At 43.1% G+C, this 23,158-nt stretch overlaps 1 protein-coding gene across 2 annotated transcripts in view; it reads left to right on the top strand.

Annotated features, from left to right (window-relative positions):
- Positions 1-23,158, top strand: part of LOC122540902 (adhesion G protein-coupled receptor F3-like) — an 86,095-nt gene that overhangs the window by 48,667 nt on the left and 14,270 nt on the right. For both annotated transcript variants that reach the window (XM_043677193.2, XM_087977520.1), the window contains 6 exons: positions 642-800; positions 4,734-4,939; positions 6,674-6,853; positions 17,914-19,284; positions 19,366-19,407; positions 19,505-19,540. In XM_043677193.2, coding sequence (XP_043533128.2) covers positions 642-800; positions 4,734-4,939; positions 6,674-6,853; positions 17,914-19,284; positions 19,366-19,407; positions 19,505-19,540 — 1,994 coding nt within the window. The remainder of the gene's footprint in view (positions 1-641; positions 801-4,733; positions 4,940-6,673; positions 6,854-17,913; positions 19,285-19,365; positions 19,408-19,504; positions 19,541-23,158) is intronic.

The following is a 23,158-nucleotide window of genomic DNA, read 5'->3' as shown; positions in this document are numbered from 1 at the left end:
ACTTGAGTGCAGTTTTGAAAGGGTGCTACACTGTCTGAGGTCACTTTTCCTCTTGAGATTTCATATTAATAACTATGCCTTCTAAGGTTGATATGAAAGATGCCATGCTATTATTTCAAAGAAGAATAAATTAATTACCCCTGGTTCTAAGTCAATATTTATCCCTCAATTAACATCATAGAAAAACACAGTCTGTGATCGTTACCCAAAAATACTGCATGTGGGATTCATAGAATCCCTACAGTGTGGAAATAGGCCATTTGGCCCATCAAGTCCACACTGACCCTCCAAAGCATAACCCATTCCCCTACCCTATATTTATCCCTGACTAATACACCTAACCTACACATCCACGAACACAATGGGCAATTCAGCATGACCAATTCACCTAACATGCACATTATTTGGACTGTGAGAGGAAACCCACGCAGTCTGGAATTGAACCTGGGTCCCTAGTGCTGTGAGGCAGCAGTCCTGACCACTGAGTCACCATGCCCTCACCTTTTACAGTGAAAATTAAGAATCCAACCTAGGACTGTGACTATAACTTCAAAGATATGTTACTGGCTGTGAAATGTTTTTGGATATCCTTACATTATGAAATGCTTCATATAAATGAGGATCTATTATTTTAATTTCAGATGGAGTTTCATATGAAGTTGTACAAACTGTCAATGACACCAAGTGTTGGAAATATATGATAAATTACAAATTTGCCAACAGTACTGTGTACAGATGTACATTCACAAATATGGTAAATCAAAGTACATCTGCAAATATAACTATTTCTGTCCTAAAAGGTAAGTAAAACATTTGTCTCCAGATTCAATAAAATGTTCCTGAAATAATGAAGAGCAAAGAAATCAGTCTTGTTCATTTATTTGCTGGGCTATACGTTACCATCAGAGATAGTCTGGTGTAGTCCCCTGTCTTTCCTGATACATTAATGCTTTATTTCTGATTGAGCCCTTTGGTTTATTTCCCTCCTGGGAGTTGCCCACTTTGACATCCAAGACAGCAAAGATGCTCAGTCCTTCCCAGAAGGAAAAATAATGGTAAAACACCATAAATACTTGTGATTGAGACACACACTTAGCTAACTGGTCCTTTTCAAGTATATAAGACTATTCAGACCAGAAATGAAAACAGCATTTGCTGTGGAAACTCAGATGGTCAGGCAGTATCTGTTGAGAGAAAGCAGAGTTAATGTTTTGGGTCCGGTGACCTTTTTTGGAACATCAGTCAGACCAGTACATCTCCATTTACCAGTTTAAATGTATTTTGCTTGTCTCCTGAATCTTTTAAATTCATAGCCAAGAGAGCTTAGTGTTGGAAAGCTTGTATTAAGGAAAAAGCAATAAGATGTGGAAATGGCAGGGCTGGTCCAGAGTAATATTGTACACCTTAATATAGAACTCCAGTTCAGACCAGTTTCATATTTCCACATTTTTATGAGTTTTTACTGGGTTCCCTCTCTGGGGTGTGGGATCTCATGCCCCTCTTAAGCTCTATCTTATTACTTTGTGGCAAAGAGCATCTGCTAAGTAATCCCAGATGCTATGAACCTGAAGAAGCTCTACCTTTCCAGTTCAACTAGCAGAATTGAAGAATGTGCTTGCTTCATATTGAAATGACTGCACAGAGACTGGTATCCTATCAGCAAGTCACACTTTATTTACACTTGCACAGTACATGGGCTTTGACCAGCTTGCTCAGAACCAGTCTCTAGAATGAAGAGACTTTCTGAATCTCGTGTTTATGTTTTTTTTAGGTGTGAGACAAAGTGAAAGACAACAGGTGTATAAATCTTTATTCATTTTCCACCACGAGGGAAGAAAGGAAACACCAGGGTGACCAGTGACAAGTGGTGCCCTTCTCAACAATGGGCAATGCTACATGATCAGGAATGTGAAGGGGATTAAATCAAATAGAGTTGGAGGGAGAAATAATACACTCCACTCCCTGCGGTGCCCACCTCTCACTGAACAAGGGTGTTGGTGGACACCGTGTGCTCCTTCTCCAGAGACACCCGGGTTCGAATGTAACTACAGAAGAGGGGCAGACAGTTGGCCCTAACAACCCCCTCACAGCCTGCTGCCTGGACCTGTTTATGCTCAGTTTGGCCAGGTCCCTGTTTATTTATTTTTTTAAATTATTTTTATAAACAGAATCCCTGACACTCCTGTTTATTTTTTTATCCCCACACTACCGCCTAACTGCGGTAGTGCTTATTTTTCCCCAGCACCCATGCTGTGTGTGTGTGCAGGTGTGAGATACAGTGAAAGACACAAGGTGCACAAATTTTATTTGGTTTCCACCACCAGGAAGAAAGGAAACACCCAAGTGGCCAGTGACAAGCAGTGCCCTTCACATCGAAGGGCAGTGCTAGGCCTCTGTTTATATCTGTCAGCCAAGTATCCCTGATTGTCCAAGGTTAACAACCCCAATCAAGGATCTCATAGTCAATGAGATCCACCTGACCATTGTTCCAATCACTACAAAGCTCCTTATTAGCGAAGTGTTATATTCAGGAGGAGGGGAGGAGTAATGGAGAAAAATCACTTTAGGGACTAAGGAAGAGACAGCAGCTCAAATTCTCACGGATCAGTAATCTGCTGGGGACTGCAATGGTTATAACCTGTTGAAATTTCTAATATTGAATCACGGTTTCAACTTAACTGAAGTTAAATGACTTCCCATCTGAACGAAGTCATGCTTGGGCACCTATCTGAGGACACTACCAAAGATGGAAATAGCTAAAATATCAATGCAAGTGGCTCAACTCTCATTTGTTTCAGAAATTAAATCAATATGTAGTCAGTTGGGTTAGGTGGATATAAAAGGTCCCGGAGCACTATGAGAAAAAGAGCATAGTGTTCTGGTCAACATTATTCCCGATATAAAAAAGTTTATGGGTTTTTTGTCACTTGTGACACTTTGCTGTACATAAATTGATCACTGCATTTATCTACATGACAGCAGTAATTCTTTTGTTGGGAACTTGTTAGGATCATATTGCAATGTCTGTTTACATTGCAGCATCAACTATTCTTCGACACTATTCTACTGGAGCAAAATGTGTAGTGATGCCTTTAGGTGTTGAACATTCCTATATAATGCCAAGTTCATTCCTTAATATAAAGTAAATAATCTATTGTTGCTTTACATTTCAGTTAAGAGCGACAAAATTTTGCTCTTCAACTGAATAAAATATGTATAAATGTTAATTTTGGTACACATATTAAATATGCTTGAATTCTTTCTTTACGATGCATAATAAGTAATTAGAATATTAATGGTGCATTATCCAACACACTGCTGCTCAAATGTATGATAACATTTGGTAGGAGGATGTTGAACTGGCCATTCTGATCAAAGTGTTGCCAAAAGGACTACACCTCCTCCCATCCTGCCCCCTGTAAAAACACCATCCCATTCTCCCAATTCCTTCGACTCCACTGCATCTGCTCCCAGGAGGACCAGTTCCAAAAACGCACAACCCAGATGGCCTCCTTCTTCAAGGACCGCAATTTCCCCCCCGACGTGGTCGACGATGCCCTCCACCGCATCTCTTCCACTTCCCGCTCCTCCGCCCTTGAGCCCCGCCCCTCCAACCGCCACCAGGACAGAACCCCCACTGGTCCTCACCTACCACCCCACCAATCTCCATGTACAGCGCATCATCCGCCGTCATTTCCGCCACCTCCAAACGGACCTCACCACCAGGGATATATTTCCCTCCCCTCCCCTATCAGCATTCCGTAAAGACCACTCCCTCCGTGACTCCCTCATCAGATCCACACCCCCCACCAACCCAACCTCCACTCCCGGCACCTTCCCCTGCAACCGCAGGAGGTGCAAGACCTGCACCCACACCTCCCCCCTCACCTCCCTCCAAGGCCCCAAAGGAAACTTCCATATCCGCCACAGATTCACCTGCACCTCCACACACATCATCTATTGCATCCTCTGCACCCGATGTGGCCTCCTCTATATTGGGGAGACAGGCCGGCTACTTGCGGAGCGTTTCAGAGAACACCTCTGGGACACCCGGACCAAGCAACCCAACCACCCTGTAGCTCAACATTTCAATTCCCCCTCCCACTCCACCAAGGATATGCAGGTCTTTGGACTCCTCCATCGTCAGACCACAACAAAACGACGGTTGGAGGAAGAACGCCTCATCTTCCGCCAGGAACCCTCCAACCACAAGGGATGAACTCGGATTTCACCAGTTTCCTCATTTCCCCTCCCCCCACCCTGTCTCAGTCAAATCCATCGAATTCAGCACCGCCTTCCTAACCTGCAATCTTCCCGACCTCTCCGCCCCCACCCCAGTCTGACCTTTCACCCTCACCTTGACCTCTTTCCACCTATCACATTTCCGACGCCCCTCCCCCCCAAGTCCCTCCTCCCTACCTTTTATCTTAGCCTGCTGGACAAACTTTCCTCATTCCTGAAGAAGGGCTTATGCCCGAAATGTCGATTCTCCTGTTTCCCTGGATGCTGCCTGACCTGCTGCGCTTTTCCAGCAACACATTTCCAGCTCTGATCTCCAGCATCTGCAGACCTCACTTTCTTCCCAAAAGGATCACCATGGCCAAAGTTCAGTTACAGAATAACATGGATGAAGTACAATTTGCTTATAGAGAAGAAAAAAAATGATGTAAATGTATTTAGAACAAAATTGATTGCCCCTTGTGATCTGTTTTCTGTTTCAAACTTCTGTTCAGAGAGTGAAGCATCATGCAAGAATGAAAGCAGTGAAGATTACAGGTGGCAAACTACCACAGCTGGCCAATATGCAGAAAGCAATGACACCTGTGCAGAAGGAAGAGTTGGAAAAATAATACGATTTTGCAAAGAGGACGGCCAATGGGACAAAGTGTTTATCAACTGTACAGACAAAGCACTAATCAAATTATTGAATTTGGCCCAGGTAATCTTCAATGTGAAATTTACTTTCCTAACTATGAGGCAATTAGCTGACGCAGCTCTCGGTCTCATTTAAAACTCAGTCTTGTTTGTGGGGCCAAATTCTGTATTTCACATTTATTTTGGGGTATATTTCAACTGAAGTAAGCTAAAATATGTAGAAATTTCAAGTTAGAACAGCTTGAGTTTCTTTTTGCTTTGGTTTAAGAAACATTGCACAGGAAGGCAGCCAGGGCATTGCTTCCTTGTCCCTGAAACTCCAAGACAGCCAGTTGAATTAATTTGGACAGTGAACATGCAAAATTGCACCCAGTTGTGAACCTTCATGAAGGTTCTTAAAATTAAGTCAATCTTTTAGACATATTTCAAAAACTTTTAGATTTTGCTTCATATGCCAAGAAACTGATGCCTTTGCACCAATGTAACTAACAATTGATTCTTTACAGTTTTTCATTTTTCTAAAATAAGGTTACTTGCAAATGGCAGCGTGTGAAAGGTTTCTCTCACATTATCCTTGCTTTGCTTCCACGTCATCTCCAGATCATTTTTCAGGCTGAGGGGTTTCCTCAGAGTTTCACGATCCCTTTCAAGTTTAGCTTGAGGGGGGTTATCCATTTAAGATAGAGATGGGAAGGAAACTCTGCAGAATTCCTTACCGCACAGGGCTCTAAGTAAGTATATCCAAAGCTGACGGTGACAGATTTTTAAGTGTTATGGGTATAAAGCAGGAAGGCGGAGTTGAGAGTTTTCAAATCGGCCATTATCTGAATGGGCAGACTCAATGGACCAAATGGCCTACTTCTGTTCTCTCATCTTCTGATCATATGTTGGGTAGAACCTGGACAGAGCCTCTGCACTGGGTGGCCCTTTGGTTGCACCCATATCAGGCTTGAAGGACCTGTAGCCCACCTGAAGCATTGGCAACAGCCTCCAGAAAGTTGATCTTTTTCATCGCCAACCACCACCCCTCCCTGCCTGCTGTTAGCTCCCAACCAGGAGCTAACTTGGGAATCCCAGTTGACCTTCTAAACTCACCATTAATAAGATCTTTAAAGAGTATCATTGCCTGCTCATCTCAGGGCCAACATCAGGAATGAGTTCAGCAGGCTGGTCTACTAGTCAAGTTTATAAGGTTTGGATTCTACATGGCTCCATTCCTGCTACAGACTGAAAGACAGATCCTGATGTGTATCAAAAAGTGTGTCATTGGAAAAGCACAGCCGGTCAGGCAGCATCTGAGGAGCGGGACAGTCGACGTTTTGAGCATGAGCTCTTCATCAGGAAGCGCTCCTGGTGAAGACTTCATGCTCGTAATGTTGACTCTCCTGCCCCTCAGATGTTGCCTGACCGGCTGTGCTTTTCCAGCGCCACACTTTTCGACTCCGATCTCCAGCATCTGCAATGCTCACTTTCTCCTAGAACCTGATGTGTGTAACACCACAAGATAATAATGGTATCCCAATACGTGTTACTAAAGAACAATTTTCACAAAAATGGATGCAGCTGTGAAAAGGAAAACAGTCATTTAATAAAATTGGAAATTGACTTACTCAGTCGCTGCAAATCCATAATGTAATTGCCAGCAAGGCAGAAACATTCCTATTGTTCTAAAGCTCACCTCAGGAAACACCGTAAGAGACCCTAATAGCAAAAGTCAAAAATTTGGGGCTGAATGTATTTTACCCCAAAGAGTAGTGCAGAATTTATTTTACTTTATTTGGTTTGCGTTGTCTTACAGGAACTGAGCAATGGACGCGATTCAACGTGCCATAAGCTGCCAGAAATATTGCAAAATGTAACTGACTTGATTGACCATCAGAAGAATCTTGCCGATACTTTAGCTGTAATTAAAATTCTGGATACACTTACCTTAGCCACTGAGAGGTCAAATTCTACATTTAATGATAGTGTTATGGCTGTAAGTAACTTTCCTTAGTTTGTAAGAAGATCAAAGCAATTAAAACCATTTTTCATTTTATACATAGGTAAACTGTCTAGAAGGACATGTTCTAAGCTAAAGTGCCTATTTAAGAAAGTAGTTGCATCAATATTTTTGTTCAGTGATGAATTATTGTATTTTATTGTATTTTATCATGTAATGAATTCTAGAGGTGAGGTGCAAGTGTTAAAGTTATCATTATGAAAGCTACAAGTGACTTACTGCTGGCAGTCACCTTGAGGGGAAACTTCAAGTTTTTAGGGAGGCATGGTGGCTCAGTGGTTAGCATTGCTACCTCACAGCACCAGGGACCTGTGTTCAATTCCAGCCTCAGGTGACTGTGCAGAGTTTACACGTTCTCCCTGTGTGTGTATGGGTTTCCTCCCACAGTCCAAAGATGTGCAGGTTAGAGTGGATGGGTCATGCTAAATTGCCCATAGTGTCCAAGGATACGTGGGCTTGGTGGGTTAGCCATGGGAAATGCAAGGTCACAGGGATGGGGTGAGTCAGGGTGGAATGATCTTCGGAAGGGCGGTGTGGACTCAATGGGCCGAATCGCCAGCTTCCACTCTGTATGGAGTCGATGATATCAGACTGACAGTCATAGAGATATACAGCACAGAAACAGAGCCTTCGGTCCATTTGTCCGTGCTGACCAGATATCCCAACCCAATCTAGTCCCACCTGCCAGCACCTGGCCCATATCCCTCCAAACCTGTCCTAATCATATATCCATCCAGATGTCTTTTCAATTTTGCAATTGTACCAGCCTCCACCACTTCCTCTGCCAGCTCATTCTATATACGTACCACCCTCTGTGTGAAAAAGTTGTCTCTTAAGTCTCTTTAATATGTCTCTGATGTCTCTGATCGTGTTTTCCGGGTCCTGGAGGGGGAGGGGGAGCAGCCCGAAGTCATGGTCCATATTGGCACCAACGACATAGGTAGGAGGAGTGCCGAGGATGTTAGACAGGCTTTCAGGGAGCTAGGTTGGAAGCTCAGAGTTAGAACGAACAGAGTTGTTGTCTCTGGTTTGTTACCCGTGCCACGTGATAGAGATTCGAGGAATAGGGAAAGAGAACACTTAAATGCGTGGCTACAGGGATGGTGCAGGAGGGAGGGATTCCGGTTTTTGGATAACTGGGGTTCTTTCTGGGGACGGTGGGACCTCTATAAACAGGATGGTCTACACCTGAACCTGAGGGGCACCAGTATCCTTGGGGGGAGGTTTGCTAGTGCTCTTGGCGGGGATTTAAACTAACTCTGCAGGGGCATGGGAACCCAGATTGTAGCTTCAGGGTGCAGGGCCTGGAGTGTAGGGAGGTTAGGAACATGGCATCAATTTCAAAGGAGGGTGCCTGTAAACAGGAAAGTGGCTTGAAGTGTGTATACTTCAATGCAAGAAGTATACAAAATAAGGTAGGTGAACTTGCAGCGTGGGTTGGTACCTGGGACTTCGATGTTGTGGCTATTACGGAGACATGGCTAGAACAGGGACAGGATTGGCTGTTGCAGGTTCCAGGATTTAAATGTTTTAGTAGGGTCAGAGGTGGGGGTAAAAGAGGGGGAGGTGTGGCATTGCTTGTCAAAGATAGTATTACAGTGGTGGAAAGGATGATGGATGAGGACTTGCCATCTGAGGTAGTTTGGGCTGAGGTTAGGAATAGGAAAGGTGAGGTCACCCTGTTAGGAGTCTTTTACAGGCCTCCTAATAGTCCTAGAATCATTGAAGAAAGGATAGGGAAGCTGATTCAGGAGATGAGTGACAGTAATAGGGTGGTTGTTATGGGGGACTTTAACTTTCCTGATATTGATTGGGAAAGCTATAGCTCAAGTTCGTTAGATGGGTCAGTGTTTGTTCAATGTGTGCAGGAGAGTTTCCTGACACAATATGTAGACAGGCCAACAAGAGGTGAGGCCATACTGGATTTGGTTCTGGGTAACGAACCAGGCCAGGTGTTAGAATTAGAGGTAGGTGAGCACTTTGGGGATAGTGACCATAATTCGGTGATTTTTACTCTCGTGATGGAGAGGGATAAGTGTGTACTACAGGGCAAGAGTTATAGCTGGGGTCAGGGAAATTATGATGCGGTGAGGCATGACTTAGGAAGTGTGGCTTGGAAAAGTAGACTCCAAGGCAAGAGTGTAAATGATATGTGGAGCTTGTTCAAGGAGCAACTATTGAGTGTCCTTGATAATTATGTACCTGTCAGGCAGGGAGGAAAGGGTCGTGCGAGGGAGCCGTGGTTTAATAAGGAATTGGAATCCCTTGTTAAATGGAAGAGGGCGGCCTATCTCAAGATGAGACGTGAAGGTTCAATTGGGGCGATTGAGAGTTATAGGGTAGCCAGGAAGGACCTGAAGAGAGAGCTAAGAGCAGCAAGGAGGGGACATGAAAGGTCCTTAGTCGGTAGGATTAGGGAAAACCCTAAGGCTTTCTATAGGTATGTTAGGAATAAAAGATTGACTAGGGTAGGAATAGGTCCAGTCAAGGATAGTAGTGGGAAGTTGCGTGTGGAGGCGGAAGAGATTGGGGAGACACTGAATGAATACTTTTCTTCAGTATTTACTCAGGAACAGGGCATTGTCGTCGATGTGAATACTGAGTCACAAATAAGTAGAATGGATGGCTTTGAGGTATGTAGAGAAGAGGTGTTGGAAATCCTGGAAAAGGTGAAAATAGATAAGTCCCCTGGGCCTGATGGCATTTATCCTAGGATTCTCTGGGAAGCAAGGGAGGAGATTGCAGAGCCATTGGCCTTGATTTTTATGTCCTCTTTGTCTACAGGAGTAGTGCCAGAAGACTGGAGGATAGCAAATGTGGTTCCCTTGTTCAAAAAGGGGAGTAGGGATAACCCTAGTAACTATAGGCCGGTGAGTCTCACTTCTGTTGTGGGCAAAGTCTTAGAGAGAATTGTAAGGGATAGGATTTATGCACATCTGGATAGGAATAATGTGATCAAGGATAGTCAAGCATGGTTTTGTGAAGGGCAGGTCGTGCCTCACAAACCTTATTGAATTCTTTGAAAAGGTGACGAAGGAGGTTGATGAGGGGAAAGCGGTAGATGTGGTATATATGGATTTTAGTAAGGCATTTGATAAGGTTCCCCATGGTAGGCTACTGCAGAAAATACGGAGATATTGCATTGAGGGTGAGTTGGAGGTTTGGATTAGGAATTGGCTGGATGGAAGAAGACAGAGGGTAGTAGTTGATGGCAAAGTTTCTTCATGGAGTGCCGTCACTAGCGGTGTTCCGCAAGGATCTGTTTTGGGACCATTGCTGTTTGTCATTTTTATAAATGACCTGAAGAGGGGTTAGAAGGTTGGGTGAGCAAGTTTGCGGATGATACGAAAGTCGGAGGAGTTGTTGACAGTGAGGAAGGATGTGGCAGGTTACAGCAGGATATAGAGAAGCTGCAGAGCTGGGCAGAAAGGTGGCAAATGGAATTCAATGTAGCTAAGTGTGAGGTGATTCACTTTGGGAAGAATAACAAAAAGATGGGGTACTGGGCTAATGGTCGGATACTTGGTAGTGTGGATGAGCAGAGGGATCTTGGTGTCCATGTACACAGATCTCTGAAAGTTGCCACCCAGGTAAATAGTGTGGTGAGGAAGGCATATGGCGTACTGGCTTTTATTGGTAGAGGAATTGAGTTCCGGAGTCCTGAGGTCATGATGCAGTTGTATAAGACTCTGGTGCGGCCGCATCTGGAATATTGTGTGCAGTTTTGGTCGCCATACTATAGGAAGGATGTGGAGGCACTGGAACGGGTGCAGAGGAGGTTTACCAGGATGTTGCCTGGTATGGAAGGAAGATCGTATGAGGAAAGACTGAGACACTTGGGGCTGTTTTCATTAGAGAAAAGAAGGTTTAGGGGTGACTTGATTGAGGTGTACAAGATGATTAGGGGGTTAGATAGGGTTGACAGTGTGAACCTTTTCCCATGTATGGAGTCGGGTATTACAAGGGGGCATAGCTTTAAATTAAGGGGGGGTAGATATAGGACTGAAGTTAGGGGTAGGTTCTTCACTCAGCGAGTCGTAAGTTCATGGAATGCCCTGCCAGTAGCAGTGGTGGACTCTCCCTCTTTATGGGCATTTAAGCGGGCATTGGATAGGTATATGGAGGATAGTGGGTTAGTATAGGTTAGGTGGGCTTGGATCGGCGCAACATCGAGGGCCAAAGGGCCTGTACTGCGCTGTATTCTTCTATGTTCTATGTTCTATGTTCTAATATCTTTCCCCTCTCACCCTAAACCTATGTCCTCTAGTTCTGGACTCCCCCACCCCAGGGAAAAAATTTTGTCTATTTATCCTATCCATGCCGATCATGATTTCATAAACCTCTATAAGGTCACCCCTCAGCCTCTGACACTCCAGGGAAAACAGCCCGAGCCTATTCAACCTCTCCCTTTAGCTCAAATCCTCCAACCCTGGCAACATCTTTGTAAATCTTTTCTGAACCCTTTCAAGTTTCACAACAGGCATCAAAACCACATTTGACCAAGTGCGGTAACAAAGAGATGAATCAAAACTGAATTCTTCACACACTTAAGATTATGTCGCAGATGTCATTCACTCTTGGAAATCCATCTGATATAGGTTATCATGTTGTGACCTTCATGAGTATGGGCTGGTTGGGTACAATTAGCACCTTTTTTGTTGCAAACTGCCAAAGGGTTTGTTGTTTGATACGATTCACAAATCATTGAGATGTACAGCCACGTACTTAGGCAACACCCTAATGGTGCTGAACACCAATGGCATTGCGACTAACTAGTTACAGAGTGAAACAGTGATCTTCACCTGCTGCTCAAACCTAGCTTCCAGAGGTAACCTTAGCTATACTAGGTATATTGATCTTTTAAAAACTCATTGATCATCTTAAAAACCTTGTACATTGGAATTGAGCGAAAAACAGTTCAAAATGAACTACAATTTTAAAATGACCACCAAAAATTGAAATAACTCCACAGAGGCTAGTATCCTATCACCAAGTCACCCTGTATTTACGTGTGGAAAGTCTTTGACACTGATCCAGCTTCCTCGGAGCCCGCTCTCAGACTGTAAGAAAGTCTGACGTGCCCCTTTTTAATCTGTCAACTCCCTGATTGGACCAGATTTTGATTTGATTTATTTGACTTATTACTGTCACATGTATCTAGGTACAGTAAAACGTTTTGTTTTGTGTGCAGTACAGGCAGATCATACAACACAAAGTGCATATGGGTAGTAGAACAGAGCGAGAAATAGATGTAGCACCTGTAGAGGAGGTACGCAGACAGCAAAATCAATACTAAATTTAAAATTTGAGAAGTTCATTCAGAATTCTAATACCTGCAAGGAAGAAGCTGTTCTTGAATCTATTCGTTGTGTATATATAAATTTTTAGATCTTCTGACCGATGGAGGAGCGTGGAAGAGAGTGTAACTAGGGTGGGAGGGGCCTTTGATTATGTTGGTTGCTTTCCTGAGGGAAGTATAGATGGAGTCAATGGATGGGAGGCTGGTTTGCGTGATGGACTTGGCTGTGTTCACAACTCTCTGCAGTTTCTTTTCAAATTAACAGCCCCAATCAAGGAACTCATCTTCTATGAAGTCCACCTGGCTGACCTCATTACAATCATTAAATCACTCCCTCTCTGAGTCTGAGGGCACTGACCAGTCCTTTTTCTTGTAGCACCTCCTGGGCTCTTTAGCACTAGGTCAGATTCCTCTGATTCTGCCTCTGATATGGGCGGCATGTAAAGCACAGGCATTCGCTTCTTGCACCTTGGGCAACTCGGGAGAAATTCACTCTCTTCTTCTGGCAGCAGAGGTGTCGATGCGGTGAGATCCACTGTGCCCATCTTAGATTTAGAGAGTTCTTCAACGTTTGACAGAGAGGGAGAACCCATAGACTCCGACTGTTCCAAGGAGCGGGGCATATTTTGTTGCCGCACCATTTGCGACTTTACGGCTTTCTTTTGGTCCAGGTGCTTATTCAGGACCGTCGCTCCTACCCGAACTTTATACATGACTGGTCCTGACCTTGTTCCTGATGAAGGGCTCCTGCCCAAAATGTTGATTTTCCTGCACCTCAGATGCTGCCTTACCTGCTGTGCTTTTCCAGCATGACTCTAATCTCCAGCATTTACAGTGCTCACTTTCACCTGACCTCGCACCAACCAAGCCTTTTACCTATGTGGGGCCATTTCTGTGGATCCTACACCAAACTTCATCCTCTCTGTTTCTCTCACTTGGCGGAGTCTGCCATTGGGCACTGGCGTTCCTGATACTTTTCACACCCCACCACCAGGTCCAGGAAGATCGGATTTAACTCGATGCAGAGTTTGCTCCCCATTAGCAACTCTGCTGGAGCTATCCTTGTCTGTTGCATAATCAAATAGGAACCAGGACAGTTTGGTATCTCGTGAGGCTGTCAGCTGTTCCTTTAAGCCTGCCTTCAAAGTTTGACCTACCCTCTCTCCCAGACCATTGGATGATGGATGGTGTGGAGCTGAATGCCAAGTGACTTTAGGAAATATTAAAACTCCCTGCTGGTAAATGGTAACCTGTTATCTGAGACCAACACTTCCAGGAGCCCATGTATTAGAAAAGATGAAAACAGTATTTCCATCATTGTTTCTATGTTTGATGAATGAACATTATGCATGTCCAGCCACTTTGAGGAGGCATCTAAATGACTGAGAAGATTGAGTCCATGAAATGACCTGCTTAATCAATGTGGAACCAAACCCAGGGCACTCTGTGCACTGCCCCACCAATCCAAATAGGTCTCTATCCAGTCCTGGTCACAGGAGATAACTTCTGGCCAACATCTTCATTTTGGAGACCCCTGGATGATGGTGGTGGAGTTCAGCCAGTGTCTGTCCATGACCTTTGCCCGGGACAATCACTCTTGCTCCCCATAATATGCCCGAAACGTCGATTCTCCTGTTCCCTGGATGCTGCCTGACCTGTTGCGCTTTTCCAGCAACACATTTCCAGCTCCCCATAATAATAAACTGTCCTCTACTGTGACCTGGTCTCTCCAGGTCCAAAAGGCTTCAAAAAGTTGAACAGACCTTTGGTTTCCCCCATCACCACCAGCTATTTCAATTTTCCCAGGACCGGATCTTACTGCGTCCAAAGTCTGATATCGTCAGCTGTGACTGGAAGTGAGTCCAGAAAATTTAAAACCCTTATGGACTCTTCCCTGTGCCCAGGAACATGCCCTTCGGCCCTCCAAGCCTGATCCAATCCAAATCTACTGTTTAAACCTGTTGCCCAATTCCTAAGCATCTGTATCCCTCTGCTCCCCACCAACTTATTCGTCCAGACGCATCTTAAATGAATCTACCGTGCCTGCCTCTACCACCTCTCCTGTCAATGTGTTCCAAACACCCACCACTCTCTGTGTGAAGTATTTGCTGCGTGTTTATATTTATGCTCTCCATTAGCCAAAGTCCTGGTTGCATACTCTATTGGGTGCATTCCTCTCCATTGGGCCACCCATGAGCTAATACTTACCCTGATGCTGTATGGGGAGGCATTGCATGTCAATACCAATTCTCACTTGGGACCAACACCTTCGAGGATGATAGCTGTTTCTTCACTCCCTCGAAAGCTATGGCTTGGCTACATGACCATTCCTGAAGAAGGGCTTATGCCCGAAACGTCGATTCTCCTGTTCCCTGGATGCTGCCTGACCTGCTGCATTGTTCCAGCAACACATTTTCAGTACATGACCATTCCCAAGGCTGACCCTTTTTTTAGGATTTGATGGAAAGATGCCAGGATGGAAGCAAGGTTGTGTACGAACTTTCCATAATAACTCACTAGCCCTTTGAAAGACCTCAGCTCTGGTATAGAAGTGAGAATCGGTGCATCTTCAATCACCCTCAATTTATCTTTCAACGGGTTTAACAGGTTTTATCAACACTCTAACCCAAGTAGGTCACTTGAGGTACCTGGAACACACATCTCTCCCTTCTCAGGTGTACGCCCGCCGGGAAGAAATGTCAAAGGACTGTGTACGAGTTCTCTAAGTTCTCCTTATTGGTCTTCCCTGTTATTACAGGTCATCTAGATAAATGGCAATGTTCTTCACTGTCCGCTGGAAAAATTGCACAGGCTGACGTTATCCCAAATGGCAGTCTCGTATATTGACACAAACCCTTCTGGGTATTAATTGTAGCATATTTCTGCGAATCCTCACCTAACTGCAATTAAAGTACGCATGGCACAAGTCCACCTTTGTGAAAGACAGACGCTCGCCAGTTTTGCGTATAAATGCTCTAAGCAAGGGATTTGGTATTTATCCAGCTGCAAAAAACGGTTTTCCATCTGTTTAAAATCTCCACGAAGGCGAACCAACCTGTTGGGCTTCACAATTGGATGACCAGTACTGCCCATTCCGCAAACTGAACAGGTCTGATGATTCCCTCGCTTTCCAGCCTTCTGATTTCTGCCTCTACCTTTGCCTGTAAAGCAAATGGCACTGGGCGGTTCTAGCAGAATCATGGATTTAAGGTGGCTCTTGTTCCTTTGATAGTCTTTCCTGAAAGACTTCCAGGTATTTCATTAGACTTTACTCAGGCAGCCAGTTTTTAATCGGAGCCAATTCAGGGAAATCTCTCTCAACCAATTTCGCCCCATAAAGCTTGGGTCCTGAGCCTTTTACTACAATCAGCTGGTAACTGAACCAGCTGCTTCTCAGAAGAGACCGGAACCAAAGTTGTACCTTAATCTTAACCTTAAGGTTCCCTAGTATATCTTCTCAGTCTAACTGAGGTCTTACACGGTCTTAAGGTTTGGAATCCAGATTGAATTTTGTTAAAGACTGGTTCTGCAATCATTAAAATGACCACACCAGTATTGAGCTTCTTTCAAACCATGTGCCCGTGTAGCCAGATGTTTATTTTGATTGGAAGTGATTTGGATATTGCTAAGCAATTTAACTGTTCCAAACCAGGTGGAGATGGACTTCCCAGGGTGTGCACTCCCTGGATACCGGACTGTGAGTTCTCTTACTCGATTTAAGTCTAGTAGGACTCCTTTGTTGTCTTGAGTCCGCATAGTGGCAGCAACTACGGTGGCTTGCTGGCCTGGATCCTGAAGAAGCTTTTAATTTTGTGGCCAAGGTTTGGCTTTGATTTGGGGTTTTGCTGTGGGCTAACCTCTGTTCACGATATGACCTGAGAGAGGTCAAGCAATTGCCTTCATTCAAGTGGCATTCCCCAAACACGGTTGGACTGGTGAGGGTGTCCATTTCCACGGGAATACCCTGTAAATCATATCCTCCACTTACCGCATTTCCCACTGGTAAATCCAGTTGTCGTGCCTGTTTGAAGCTTCAGCTATTACACTCATCCCAAATAATTTCTCAGAAATATAGACTGGAACCAGTATTTCAATGGAGGTTTTTGCAGATACTTGGAAAGAAGCTGAAGTATCCATTGTGTGTGTCTCTCTCTCTCTCCCTCTCTAAAATGTGTCATCACCCAGTCCACATAGAAACACGTATAGAAAAAAGTCATGGAGAAATTGAGAATTTTAATAACTACAATGTTCACGCTGACACCGCATTCAAGAAACCAACTAATCGACATCAGCCTCAGGTTGAAATATTACATCTTAAGGAGGATGAAAGGATTCTAAACAAACTGTACATTATCCTACTTTGTATGGGAGACTATTCCTTGTCTGTGACTGCATTAATAACATTGCTCTTTCTTTAGATTAGATTAGATTACATTACATTACATTACAGTGTGGAAACAGGCCCTTTGGCCCAACAAGTCCACACCGACCCGCCGAAGCGCAACCCACCCATACCCCTACATTTACCCCTTACCTAACACTACAGGCAATTTAACATGGCCAATTCACCTTACCTGCACACCTTTGGACTGTGGGAGGAAACCGGAGCACCCGGAGGAAACCCACACAGACACGGGGAGAACGTGCAAACTCCACACAGTCGCCTGAGGCGGGAATTGAACCTGGGTCTCTGGCGCTGTGAGGCAGCAGTGCTAACCACTGTGCCACCGTGCCGCCCACAAATAAATTAATTGAATAAAATCATGTTAGTTGTCTTATTATTACTTACAAGACAATTAACTGGATTTTTTTAAAAGTTGGAGAAAAATATAATTGTTGGAAAAGAATTTACACTTTTGTTGTGAAGGAAGTTGTTTGAACATAGGAGAGAAATTTACTCCTTACCTGGACACAACAAGCTCTAGAGAAAGAGAAAAAAGTGAGTGGAAACAATTGGACCACTTTGCAAAAACATTACAAGTCAGAATAGGCCAAATGCCCCTTTTCAGTTAGTGTTTCAGGTCCAGTGACCCTTCTTCATAACTTCAGTATCTTTTCAAAGTGAACATAGTTCTTCAGTTCTGAAAAAGGGTTGCTGTACCCAAAACATTAACTCTGCTTTCTCTCTACAGATGCTGCTAGACGTGCTGAGTTTCTCCAGCAATTTCTGTGTTTGTTTCTGATTTCTAACATCCGCCGTTATTTTTGACCTTTTCTTTCTGAGCTCTATCATTCTTTGATAGACCATATCATAGAATTATCTGAATATGGAACTAATTGACAATACTATTTGATTCAAAGAGGATGAGTAAAATTGTAATTGGGGTTGCTCCCATGGTGCTTTAGGAGGACTGTCGTGAAGCAAGGGTTGAATCTTGCTCCTGACAATCCATTGGAGGAACTTTACCCTGCATGTGGCCTTAGGTGCCCACTGTGGAAATGTGATGTGTTGACACAAGTTTAAAAAAGCAAAGATTTCAATCTTTGGCACTGAGAGTCCTACTTTTTTTTAAAAACTTAACATATTTAATGAAAATTGGAATAGTCATACCAGTGATAATCAATCTTGAAGTGGTTTAGATGCAGCCAGCATTAACTGGGATTGACTTTTCATTTGAAACATTGCATTTTTGGTGAAGTAGTGAAGATTTTGTTCTCATTCCCAAGATTTGCCATTCTAATTTGTTAGAGAATATTCCTTGCATAATATTGTTGTGTCACATTTATTTCCTTACAGGATTTCCTCTCAATAGCAAGCAATGCAACACAGGATGAGCAGCAGAACAGAGGAAACAACAACATCTATTCAAGCACATTGATGAGATCGGTTGAAAAATTCACTGAAGCATTTCAATCTCATGAGGAAAACTATGTACTGGATGTTCCAAACATTAAGCTTAAGGGGCAAATGTTTAACACTGTTCCCTCAAAAGGTTATCATGAGAGCTTTTCTGAAAATTATACATCTACAGTAGAGATAGAAAGCAAAAGTTTGAAAGAAAGGGTGAATAATAACTCTTTCAAAATATCAAGCATCCTTTATTTGAACATAGATGAAAGTTTATCTTCAAACTCAGATGATCAGTTTATAAATAGCCTAGTCCAATCAACTACATTGAAAGTTAACAATATAACAGACAGAAAGAACTCCAAAATTACTGTCAAGATGTTTTTCTCTCCAAAATTAGAAAAAGGCAATCTGAAAACTGCAAACTGTGTTTTTTGGGATTATGAGCTCTTTCATGGGAAAGGCGGCTGGTCGAATGAAGGTTGCGAAACGCATGTTACTGAGAAAGGAACAAACTGTACCTGCACACACTTAACATCGTTTGCTGTACTCATGGCTGAAAAGGAAAGATTTATTCCATACCTTGACGAAATCACGTATGCAGGATTGTCTTTTTCCATTGCATCCTTGATATGCTTTATCACTGTTGAAGTTGTTGTGTGGAACACAGTTGTCAAAAGCAATGTCACTCGCTTTCGTCACACTACCCTCATCAATACTGCTATTGCTTTGTTATTTGCCCAATCGTTCTTTCTGGTTGGTTCAATTCAATTTGTTAAAGACAATGAAACGTTGTGTACAATTGCTACAATTTTCAGTCATTTTTTTTTCCTTTCTGTTTTCTTTTGGACATTGGCTCAAAGTCTAACACTTCTGTATCGGCTTATCTTTGTTTTCCATCAGATGAGCAAGTTAGCCTTTATGTCGATTTCTTTTATTCTCGGCTATGTTTGCCCCTTGATAATAGTGATTGCCTCAACGACAAACTTCATCAGCAAAGGCAAATATAAGAGTGAGAGTCATTGTTGGCTAAATGTCAGTCCATTTAGAAACATCACTGCCTTTCACACATTCATCATACCAGCTGGATGCATTATTGGAATCAATATGTTTATCCTGACAGCAGTCATTGTGAAAATAATGAGGCCATCTGTATCAGAAGGAAAAAACAGAGAGGATAAAAGGACAATTAAGAAAATCATTAAAGCTGTCCTTATTCTGAGTCCAACTTTTGGATTGACTTGGGTCATTGGATTTCTCCTAACTGAGGATGCTCATGAGTTTTTCTATTATGCATTTGTCATTTTAAATTCACTTCAGGTAAAGTACATTTATGGCACAGTATTGTTGTTTTTAAAAATGATAATGGGATGTAATGATATTTAATCATTTCTTTTCCAGGGTTTATTTATTTTACTAACTTCCAGTTTCACAGAGACAAAGGTGAAAACATTTTGAGTTTTGTTTTGTTAATTTAAGCACTTTTGCTTCTTGTATATACAACTAATCTTAAACATTTATTTCTTTTCATTAATTGTAGGTCCGGGTAGCCTTCACAAAGTACTTTAAGTCAATGGTACGTTTTACATTTAAATCTGAAATCACATTATAAGCAGTAAGATACATTAGTTAAATTATTGCTTTGATTTAAAAGAAGGGTGACATTTCTATCAAAATAATGCCATGGAAAATTCTCACATATAGTTTAGAGAAATTATTTAGATTGAAAGGTCTTTGGAAATTAGGGGTGAGCAAAGACAACTTATAGACCATGAATAGGGAAAGCATTTAGTATTAGCTGTTCTCTCCAAAGGAACTGGAATTGACATTTCCTGGAGAGGTACAGATGGAGATCTCACAATCTATGGCCGTAATCCAAATATATTTAATGAATATATTCAGGCATATTATGACGTACCTCCAGGTCAGGTAGGGGCTGAGCCCTGAACTTCTAGGACAGAGGCAGGACCACTGCCACATGATTCATTTTGACAGCAAACAGTTATGCATAACCCCTTTGTGAAGCAGAAAGAGCACAGAAAAGCATTCCTAGTCGACTGCATGTCTCAAAATATCAAAGAAGCTTGGAGAAAGCAAATGAAGAAGCCTAGTTACTGGTAACTTTTTACAAGTTGGTTTGGTAGGTGAAGATTCGACAAGCGCCATCTTTTGAGGCTTGCCCCAAACCTAAATGTAACCTTTAAGGAAGGAGAAAGGTGTGCATTGCCATAGCACCTAGCAAAAGCTCAGGAGATTCCAAATCATTTTGCAGCCAATTAGCTACTTATGAAGTGTTTCCAGGTTCTAATGCAGGAAACAGTTTGGGCACAACCAGATTTCACAATTAAGTACCAGGTAATGGCCAATTAGCTGGTTTGGAGTGATATTGATTAAGGAATAAATACTGATTAGAAAACCAAGAGACCTCCTTTTATCTCTAAGGGATTTTTGAGCAGATAGGACTTTTGGTGTCAAAGGTCAAATATTGTGTATATGCCCCGTTGCTAGTAGAATGTCAGTGGCAGTGGGCTGTGACCTTTAACGGGCTCTTAACTGGCCTCAATTGGCCTAGGGTGGGTAGACTAACCTTCTCCACCCTGGAGGCAGTTAGGAATATCCATTCCAAATCTTTCTCAACACATTAAATTCCCCTCTGCTCTGACCACTCTCTGGGTAAGGGGTGAAGATGGTGTTAAATCCACCCTATATGCAGTTCAACCAACAAATTTAGACTGTGATTTGGCGCATCAATATTCCAGCTGTATACGGGATGTTGGATATTTAATAGTACAGGATTTCCTTAGTACTGCACAGCAAGAACAAATCTGTCAGGGTACTGACAAGAATAAGCAAATTGTCTCACTACAGAAAGAGAGACGATGTCAGTCTTGTGTATTACTGATGGCAGAGAAAGTTAATAGTTGACTTGGTCCATTGTACTTAACCATGGTGTAACATTTATGGGTTCTGAAGGAGAGCCATATCAGAAACATTAACTCAGTTTCTCTCTCCACATATGTTGCCAGACTTGCTGAGTTCCTCCAGCATTTTCTGTGTTTGTTTCAGATTTTCATCATTCTGCAGTATTTTGCTTTCATTTGAGAGCAACAATCCTGAACACGTTCACTATTAAATATCCAACATTCCAGCTGGAATATTGATGCACCAAATCACCGTCTAAATTTGTTGGTTGAACCGCATATAGGGTGGATTTAACACCATCTTCACCCCTTACTCAGAGTGGTCAGAGCAGAGGGGAATTTAATGTGTTGAGAAAGATTTGGAATGGACATTCCTGACTGCCTCCAATTAAGCCCAGGGTGGAGAAGGTTAGTCTACCCACCCTAGGCCAATTGAGGCCAGTTAAGAGCCAGTTAAAGGTCACAGCCCACTGCCACTGACATTCTACTAGCAACAGGGCATACACACCACAGGGCTTACTTTATTGAGCCCATTACCTGTGTGTTTCTGCAGCTCCTCTCTCCCATTTCCATGCAATACCAGCAGTAACCACCGGTGGGAGTTAAATACTCCAGACCATAATGATTTGGAGATGCCAGTGTTGGACTGGGGTGTACAAAGTTAAAAGTCACACAAAACCAGGTTATAGTCCAACAGGTTTAATTGGAAACACACTAGCTTTCGGAGCGACGGTCCTTCATCAGGTGATAGTGGAGGACACAATTGTAAGGCACAGAATTTATAGCAAGAATTTACAGTGTGATGTAACTGAAATTATACATTGAAAAATACCTTGATTGTCTGTTGATCTTTTCATCTGTTCAAATACCATGATAGTTTCACTTCTTTCATGTGTAAATCAAAAAACTTTTTTCTAAAAGTTGCATTTTCAGGTTAGCTGTAACAATTGGTGTTAGCTAGACAATTTGTTGAAGGTGTTAGTCCCCTGTGTTCTCTGCCATGATGTTAGATTGATTCTAATCTAAAAAGGGAGATAACAGAGTTTTACATGAATTCATGCAGTTTTTGAGCAAAGTACAATGTAGCTCTGCAAGTACAAATTCACCCCACAAAATATATGTGTGCATGTGGGTCATTGTGTCTGTCTGTGTGTCTGTCTGGGTTGGGGGTTGTGAGTGTGAGAAAGAGTGTATATGTGTGTGTAGTGAGTGTATGAGTGTCTTAAGTCTGTGAGGGGGTGCGTGTCAGAGTGTGTGTCCGTGTCTGGGGTGGGGGTTGTGAGTGTCTGTGAGAGAGAGTAAATGTGTGTGTGCATGAATGTAGAGTGGTCTAAGTCTCTGAGAGGATGCCTGTGTGAGTGTGGGTGTATGTGTGTCTGTAAGGGTGTGTGTGAGTGTCTGTGTGCATGTCTGTGTATATGTTGTCTATCTTATACGTTGCAGGCAAGGATGCCCTGAGGCATGGTACATTGGGGAAACCGAGCAAAGGCTACGACAACGGATGAATGGGCACCGCACAACAATTAACAGACAGGAGGGTTCCCTCCCAGTTGGGGATCACTTCGGCGGTCCAGGGCATTTGACCTCGGACTATTGGGTGACCATCCTCCAAGGTGGACTTCGGGACATGCAGCAGCGAAAAGTGGTGGAGCAGAGTCTGATAGCTAAGTTCGGTACCCATAGGGAGGGCCTCAACCGGGACCTTGGGTTCATGTCACCATTGCACTATACACACACACAGACACTCCTACACACACACACACACAGGCACTCCTATAAACACATATACACATGGACACACATATACACAGACATGCACACAGACACTCACACACACCCTTACAGACACACATACTCACACAGGCATCCTCTCAGAGACTTAGACCACTCTTCACTCATGCACACACACATACACTCTCTCTTACAGACACTCACAACCCCCCACCCCAGACACACACACACACTCCCACACTCTCACATGCACCCCCTCACAGACTTAAAACACTCTACACTCACTACACACACATATACATTATCTCTCACACTCACAACCCCCAACCCAGACAGACACAAAGACCCACATGCACACATGTATTTTGTGGGGTGAATTTGTACTTAGAGTTACATTGTACTTTGCTCAAAAACAGCATGAATTCATGAAAAACTCTGATTCTAATCTAAAAAGGGAGATAACAATCTAAACATCATGGCATAGACAGAGAACACAGGGGACTAACACCTTCAACATATTGTCTAGCTAACACCAATTGTTA

This window comes from Chiloscyllium plagiosum, unplaced genomic scaffold (assembly GCF_037043375.1).
Source record: "Chiloscyllium plagiosum isolate Xiang-an unplaced genomic scaffold, Cpla_swu_hap1 HiC_scaffold_3, whole genome shotgun sequence".
Taxonomy (NCBI): domain Eukaryota; kingdom Metazoa; phylum Chordata; class Chondrichthyes; order Orectolobiformes; family Hemiscylliidae; genus Chiloscyllium; species Chiloscyllium plagiosum.
Note: the sequence above shows the minus strand (reverse complement) of the source record. Positions and strands in the feature narration are given on the sequence as shown.